Source organism: Ciona robusta, chromosome 1 (assembly GCF_009617815.1).
Source record: "Ciona robusta chromosome 1, ASM961781v2".
Classification (NCBI taxonomy): Eukaryota; Metazoa; Chordata; class Ascidiacea; order Phlebobranchia; family Cionidae; genus Ciona; species Ciona robusta.
The window spans coordinates 6,340,590-6,349,443 of NC_143235.1; the positions used below are offsets into that span (position 1 = coordinate 6,340,590).

The 8,854-nt window shown below is 36.1% G+C and overlaps 1 protein-coding gene across 1 annotated transcript; it reads left to right on the forward strand.

Annotated features, from left to right (window-relative positions):
- The first annotated feature begins 662 nt into the window (after positions 1-662).
- On the forward strand, positions 663-5,016 carry LOC149741853 (nurim-like). Its single transcript, XM_089890962.1, has 5 exons — positions 663-988; positions 2,158-2,324; positions 3,835-4,005; positions 4,422-4,581; positions 4,644-5,016. Exons 1-5 carry the CDS (start codon positions 853-855, stop codon positions 4,757-4,759), a joined length of 750 nt encoding a protein of 249 aa, XP_089747088.1. The 5' UTR covers positions 663-852; the 3' UTR covers positions 4,760-5,016.
- The last annotated feature ends 3,838 nt before the right edge of the window (positions 5,017-8,854 follow it).

Consider the following 8,854-nt stretch of genomic DNA (forward strand, 5'->3'; position numbering starts at 1 on the left):
TATATAAAACTTATATAAGGTATATATCCATAGATATCATATGATATCTATGGTATATATGTATAGCTCAGTAGTCGGCATTCGTCGGTACCTCTAAATTGTCAGTGTGCGCAGTGTGCCGCAGTGTGCGCAGTGTGCCGCAGTGTGCGTAGTGTGCCGCAGTGTGCCGCAGTGTGTCGCAGTGTGCGCAGTGTGCCGCAGTGTCCGCAGTGTGCCGCAGTGTGCGCAGTGTGCCGCAGTGTGCCGCAGTGTGCCGCAGTGTCCGCAGTGTGCGCAGTGGGCGCAGTGGGCGCAGTGGGCGCAGTGTGCCGCAGTGTCCGCAGTGTCCGCAGTGTGCGCAGTGTGCCGCAGTGTGCCGCAGTGTGCCGCAGTGTGCCGCAGTGTGCCGCAGTGTTTCTGAAGTGTAACCTAATGGTTAACAGAAAACTAGTTTGGGCTCACCGTAGTATGTTGATAACTGTACAGTCGTGATACACTGCGCACACTGCGGCACACTGCGCACACACTGCGCACACACTGCGGCACACTGCGGCACACTGCGGCACACTGCGACACTGCGGCACACTGCGGCACACTGCGGCACACTGCGGCACACTGCGGCACACTGCGGCACACTGCGGCACACTGCGGCACACTGCGGCACACTGCGGCACACTGCGGCACACTGACATTTTAGACATTCGTAGCATCCGCCGTCGAAAAATTAGTTTTAGCCGCTTATACGCTTTCGTGAGGCGGTCCCGTTTACTATTGGAGTCAATAGAATCCATGGCGTTTTATGTAGTTTTTCTTCATTTTATGGCTTGTTAGTGTACTGTGTTCACATACACCCAGGTAATTGCTGCTTCAGGGATGGGTGCTAAAACAGTTTTATATGCTCTGGTTTCGGTAACTAGCGTCTCATATACGTTTAAAACTATGTTTACGTTAATTCTATTCCTTTCAAGCGAAGTGAGCGGTTTATTAAACTACAAAAAAGTTTATAAAGGTAAGGATATAATTAATATTATATGATAATGGTTACCAGGTTGCCATAACAATTCGTATTAGCTGTTTACATAGTTTTAATTGGCGGTTGAAATGTTCATTTTTTAGACTGTAGTAGCTCAAAAAGGGTTAAATGTTTGCTTTTCCACGATTACATAAAGGATTGTCTTATCATGTGTAGTGTGTATGTTTGGAAGCGCATGAAGGCTTAGACAACAAGCCCCAGACATTATATGTTCTATTTTTTCTATTCTTTGTGGGTGAGGTCCTTGTCAAGGACCTGGGATTTAGGCCAGATTTGGCCCATTACCCCAACAACTGGGAAGTTAGTACTGCCGTCGAGCATCGAATCGGGAACACTTTGGTTCCGATGCAGGCGCCTAAACCACTTAGCCACGGCGCCGCACTGGCCAAACATTATTCAGCACACTAGTTTTCAACTTTTTTGGTTGTAGCGCGGGGACATCAAAATGCAGATAAACATTGCAACACAAGGGTAATTAGTCACAAATATTAAAACAGTCTTATTGTAGTTGATTTTAAGTCAGAGATTTATGACTTAAGAAACTACAAACGATTGCAGCTTTTATACGCACCGTTTTTCTGTTTACCTATGTAATGAAAACAAAATATATATATGTCTGCCAAAGTTTTGACCTAGCTGATTATCTTACACCACGATACAATGGTAATAGGCTCAATTAGGTATATGAGTTTATGTTTATGAGTAAGTTAGTGCTGCACATTAACTCTGGTGTACGCACTTCGCTGGCTATATTTTTGCAGCCCTAGATGCTCTTGTCGATAATTGGTAAATCACTAAAAAATATATATATATATGCCAGATATATCAATAAATCAATAATTAGTTGTGCTCTATTCATAAACCCAAAATTTTATATATAATATATTTATATATATATACTTATTTTTTTTCTACAAGAGGAAGCATTTATTTTAACAAATCCGAAAAAAATACATTTTGTTTTGTTTAAGTTTTCAATTGAATTTTACTAGTAACGGTTAAATTTTAGAAACACTTTTTTAAGGAAAATCCCATGCATTTTCACAACTTTATTTTTACTCCAGCATTTAGATTTGTTGTTTTTGACAATCATGTTTTTCAGACGCTGATTCTGTTTTATATATAATATAAATATTTGTTTTCAGATATAAGTTTATGGAATGGAATCGTATGCAATGCACTCTTGGTGGTGTTGTTTGTAAGTAATCATGCTATATGTGCATCAAAGCATTTAAAACTCAAAATGTCAAGTATGGGTTTGTCACCTATACATCGTTCCCTATTCAACTTTACCACCTGTTTAACTTTAAATGTAAGTTTAAAGATTGTTGATTTATATTTCAAGTGTTATTGTTTAAACCGTTGTTTTTTTACCTGAATTATCAGGGTTAAGTAGATAGAGACACACACTATTTTGCATTATTAACTTTTTATAAAACTCGCAGTGAAAACATAATGGTGTTCAATTGTTTTTTGGGTAGCTCTAAAATACATGGAACTGTTGCCCTAAAATAAGCGTCAACAGTGCGGGCAGTTTTAGCTTTTTACAACTCCGTTACAAAGTGGCTGCTCTAGAGGTAATGGGTTTATTGGTTTACGGGTCGTCACTGCTATCATTCTGGAGATGTGTGTCCTTGGGCAAGACACTTACCGTCGATTGTTCCAACTCAGTGGTCACTAATTAGTAATTACCATTCTATGGTAGTCGTGAGGATATAGTTTTATAATTCTTTGAATGCTCTTTGTTTACTGCAAAATGAAATGACAAAATAGAGCTAATAGGTGTCCCATCTTTCCCCACCCTATTGTATATATCTACAACCATTAAAAGCAGAAAAGTAGGTATCCACCTTTTGCTGTATATGATTTGTTAAACATTTTAGAGACACGGTGTTTTTTCCAAAATAAAGGAAAAAATTCAAATTTTAAGCATCAAATTTGTTCATTTTCTTATCTGTTCGGCATCCAAGCTGTTTCCATTGCTTCCTAAAATTAGGGCAAGGCAAACTTTGGAATTGGGAATAACAATGGTTCACAGTAAAAAAAATCATTTAAAAAATGCATATATGAAAGCTGCAAAAATACATATATGAAAGCTTGTTGTAGCTCAGCTCTTTTGACCTGGAACACCCACATTATAACCATCTTACATTAACGGTTTAACAGCAGCAAATGTTTTCCCTACCAGGTTGTAATTAAGGATTTATTCATTGTTGTGTGATATTTGTTAGAATCAAATGGCACGTGCTGACATGCATATTAACTACTCTGCCTTCGCGGAAAAAATGTTATAGTCAAGGTTTTATAGTAAACACAATGGTTACTAAGTTTTAAAGTTGCAAAGGCAGCCTCTGCGTTAAAATCATAGATGCATTATTTACTACCAAGGCGTAACAAAGATTAGGATGTCTGAGGGCAACTTCAAAACACTCTATTCTTGGTAACAATGCGTACCGTGTAAATGAAAGTTGTTATTGCGGCGTATGCTATATATTCGCGAAGAGGCTGCCAATTGCAGCATTGTTGTCAAAAATTAAACAAATCAAAAAAAGGGTTGTAAGAAGTTTTTATATTTTAACTTTTTGGTAATGTGGCTCAGCATGTGTGATGTAAATTTTAGCAGTTATTATATATATGCTGCATTATAGCTAACTTTCTAAATAAATTGTATACATGTACAGAAAATGAAAAATCTTTTTGTACATTTTTGCTATGTTTTTTTTGTGCACAGCTTATAGGCGCTTAAAAAGAGATGTATTTGCGCTACCAAACACATTAAATTAAAACAGGATAATGACTTTAACATTCCATTTTTAAAACAGATTTTAATGAACCAGTGGGTGACATTGCTGCCTACTCTTCCATTATTGTGGAATCTGATGAGCTTTCAATATATCAGTACTATTTGTCAGACTGTTCATGCAATAAGTTGGTTCTTCATTTTAAGCATCATGTATGTTCTTGACATATCAGAGTTTTTCGGATTAAAGCAGGTTATAAGTTAATATTTATGTGATGTAAAATGTTTTACTGCTTTCCTATTAGATATGAATTTTGTACTCAATTCTTTTTCAACTTGGTTGGTATGGTTGTTTTGTATTACAAAAAAAAAGGTTCTTGGGCGAGCTGATAAATATACTCTCTGGAGTATGGGCTGTCTGGTCTGTACCAATCATCGTCTGTTTTACCAGTATAGAGTACTGTATTTAGGTTCCCCCATGTGGCCAAAAATATTCATGTTAAGCAGTTCCATATAGGGCAGTTATTGAATAATTTATTAGAAATTAAGGGATAAGCAGTTATTAGAAATATTGTACCATAATGACAATTTTTTACATGATGTTTAACTTTGTAAGTTCGGTATTCAGTAATGAAGAACAAAGGTAATTGATGAATACATGATGTTTAGATTCAGTATTTTCACCACGAATTTGGTTGCCCTATGACAAGCAAAACTGTGTATGCTCAAAATTTTTATCACAACATGCGACATCCATGTTTCATTGGTTGGACCTGTGTGTTATGGTTGGTGCCTTGTTTGTCAATTGATCGGTTTATCCTTGCTTCAGGTGATTAAATTATTGTTACCGTTTAAATTTTAGTAATAACGAACTCTTAATATCTTTTATAGGTTTTACTTTGTACTTTTTATATGGCTCAAGGCTCGAGGTAAAAGATTTTTACTATGTAAGAAAAATGTATTACAAAAAAGTTACCTCAATCGTCAGGGTTTCACAAAGTCCATAGTTTAATTGTTTCTACTATGACAATTTCGTTACGCTTACATTTTCATTCTGTGTAAGATCTTTATTGTTTTAGATTTTGGATTGTTTTTTATCCTGTTCTTAAGCATGCTTGCATGTCAGTAGGGTTGCATCCATTCATACTTGGGTTAAAGTTATGTGATGGGATAAGTGGCAGTGATTTTTTTATTAACCTAAATGCGCTGGACAGTGGTGATTAAGGTATTATTGTTTAAATAAATATATATACTACAGTTGTAACACTATGTAACTTGTTCCTCCAGCCAATAATTACATACTTAACATTATTTGGTAGATAGTAGAACCCAGCACCAAATCCACCATGTGGAGCTTCTTAGTGATGTCATAATGTCCACAAGCATATAAAATCATAGAAAAAAGAGTAGAACGCGCAACTGCCTAAAACCGGAATATATTCTTTTTTCTGTTAACGTGACCACTAACTCGGTCCCCATTTCGCTTGGTCTCCATTGTAAAAGAAAGGTTCACAGTGGTGTTAGAAAGTTTTAGCTGTTTATTTTAAAAACTACGCCAACTATTCCAGTTTATTAGGCCAGTGAAGTTATTTGGTGGGTTAATGTTTACACTTCCACGCTTGATTAGGAAGTTTAAATATTTAATAAGTTTAATTATAAACGTTCAAACAAACAGTTTGTTAGAAATGTATATAGTAGGATGGGGAAGATGGGACACTTTGTCAGACGAGAGTTTAATTTTCTTTTTACGGACCTCCATTCAATAATAACCAAAAAATTAATGTTGCAGAATTATTCGACAGTATTATCACGACTTTCGTCAAAGCCGATTACCATTGTTAAATATTAAAAAAAATATGTTAAATGAAAACAGTTTAACAGGGGAGAATGCGACAAAGTAAGGTGCTAATTTTAAATGCTCGCTAAATCATAGCAAAGAATAAATGAATGTAACTTAGCTTATTCTCGCGACGACAGTCGTTATCACACGGGTTTAACTCGTGCCAGCTTACGAGTCACTATGTATGTTATACCATAGTTGATGAGAATATTCTCATCAACTATGGTTATACTTTGTTGGTGATTATTTTTTGAAAAGATTTTTTGATGTATTGCTAATAATTTGGTCAACCCATTAGTGACCACTAGGTTGGAGCAATCGCCGTTAAGATTGTAAACAATTAAACCAGTTTCATGGATTCATAAAAGAAACTTCAAAAATTCCTACAATTTAATTTAGTCTCATAAACTAGTTTTAAAAACTGAGAAATAAACATGAAGAAAATAAGTAGGGGTCAATATGAATTTGGGATGAAAACAACAAGAAAATGTGCTAATACAATGGGGGAAGATGGGACACTTAAGCACACATTGCTAAGTATTTCCAAAGTCAAAATAGATGACGGTTGATTTCTATGGACTTTGCACTGTACGGGACTCGAATCCGGTAAAAATGGAACAAAGAGAGTTTACGACCGCACGCAAACCGCTACACCACAGACTCGACGACAGTAATCGCAACGAAAGAGCGTATATAACCGACCTAATGTGGGAAATATGTTCTTACTAGTGTTTTATGTATTTAGAAAGGTATTTTCATTATTTAATTAATTTGTTTTACACTTATTAACACTTTGTAGTGCTGTTTTGTTCGTTTTTCCGTATTTTTTAATTTAAATAATTACCGCCTCTAGCGGAAAAAATTTTCCGTCTTCTTTGTATAGTCCCATGTGTTTTTAACATGTTACCTATACATTATATTATGGCATAACAATCGGTATTGTTTGAACGACAACAAGTAATGTTCGAACATCAATATATAAATACAAGGGCGTAGCCAGCCTAAAATTTTGGTGGGGGCCAAATGTTTTACGGTTGTATTTTGGGTTTGAAAAACCTCCTAATTACAACATAAAACACGGGAAGGCGTACTGTGAATGGCATTTATTTTTCACAATTACGCCGCATGAAAACACAACGATCTACAACTACATTTAAAACTCTATACGTTGCCCACCACCAGCCATTTTTGTCACAAAATTTGAGATTTGTTTTTCTTAGCTAGCAGGTAGACTGTTTATTACGAAATAGTATGGATTCACACGTGAGTTCATCCATCATAATAGCAATTGTTTGACCTGGCAACTAATTACGACATAACAGCATTTCACATGGCGATTATTTGCGTCATATTAGGGATTGGCACTTCATCATTTAGCATGTGTAAGAAATTTAAAAACAGGCTTAAATGTTTTCTTTCTTTTTCTTTTATTTGAAAAAAGATCCGGTGTCAGAAAAAAATCGTTCCCCCGCAAAAATCGTTTCCATTGACCTTTGACCCTCGATGACGACATTCGTGAAAACAGTTCCACTTCAACAACTAAATACGCCGTTGCATATACAGCTATATTGAATTTTTTGCATCTTTATTTCAATTATACTTTTATCTCTTATGAAACATATTGTATATAAACTACGGGACTGACTGTACATGTAAAATGAGCCTAATATTTTAAAGGGCCTAAACACACCCCAAATGTACTTCGCTTTAATCGATAGAGTGTGTTTTTCTAATTCCAACGACACCTTACTTGTTTTAATCGGTTCTGTATAACCAAAGATATTCCAGCTCAAACACCGTGAAATTCAAAAAACTGATTTGAAAGTTGCGTGGCGAAAAAAATTGAGAAGTGTACTACCCACGTGACAAAATTGTTGAAGCTTGGCCGCTCTCATTCAGAAAGGCGAGAGGCAGTGTTTTCAGCGAAAAACGAGAGAACAAAAAAAACGCAAAAAAGCACAAAAAAAACGCAGGTTTCGCTTTTACGAATGAATCAGTCACGTGACTAGTACGTTCCTACGTCACAATCACGGAGCTCGTAGTAAAAAAAAGATAGCGCTAGAGATCACTGTTTGAGGACGAATATCTCCGCCTATACTGGACCAATTTTAATAAGCAAAGTATTTTTGGAATCAATAAAACGGTCGCTTTATGAATTTACCATAAAAAATAAAAGTGACGTGTGGTGTGTTTAGGCCCTTTAATAAAATTGATGACAACACAAAAACCTTTGTTGCGTTAGTTGGAATTATCATTGTGACGTTTATAATACCAAAGTAAAATTTGGCAGCATTTATTTATATGACTGTAAATACTGTCAATTAGTCATCATTTTTCTTTTCAGTTTGTTAACGGTTGGTTCAGTAGTTTGTTTATTGGTTTGGTTGTACCTGGATTGGATTTTCGGTTTAATTGTACGGGCGTAAATATAAGTGTTTTGGTAGCGAAATCGGTTGTTTTAGTGTGTATAGTGTCGTAGCAATTATAGGTATTTTTTAGATATGAGTTTTCTGATTGATCATTGTTTAGCTAATCAATTATACTTTCGGTATAACATTTCAGTTTTCTACTTAATTATTGTTTAGCTAATCAATGATCAAGCAGAAACTGAAATATTCCTTCTGTATACAGCGAGTAGTTTCGGTTTATATCTTCGCAGCATATTTTAGGCAGAGCCATAGAAATACGGACCCCTTTAAATACCGCAGTACACCAGTGCCTAGTGAAACTAATGTATCGCCACGTTTACGTTGTTTTGAACTAAACGAAATAACCACCTCACCGTCAATGACGCACGTGTTTTTACATTTTACTGTTTTTGAAGCTCCATGTGACCAGTGAGCAACGATGTCTGCACGTCAACTTTTTAATAAAACTATTCTGGCAATGATACGATTTCATTCCAACGTTTCGACGTCCTATTAAGGTCGCCTACATTAGGGTAAATGGATTTGGCATGACGAAGACGACGTCGAAACGTTGGAATAAAATCGTATCATTGCCAGAATAGTTTTATTAAAAAGTTGACGTGCAGACATCGTTGCTCAGTGGTCACATGGAGCTTCAAAAACAGTAAAATGTAAAAACACGTGCGTCATTGACGGTGAGGTGGTTGCATGTATCTCTTGTACCGTTTTAATATGTGTTATGATGTCATAAACATTTATTATTTCGTTTAGTTCAAAACAACGTAAACGTGGCGATACATTAGTTTCACTAGGCACTGGAGGCACTGGTGTACTGCGGTATTTAAAGGGGCCCT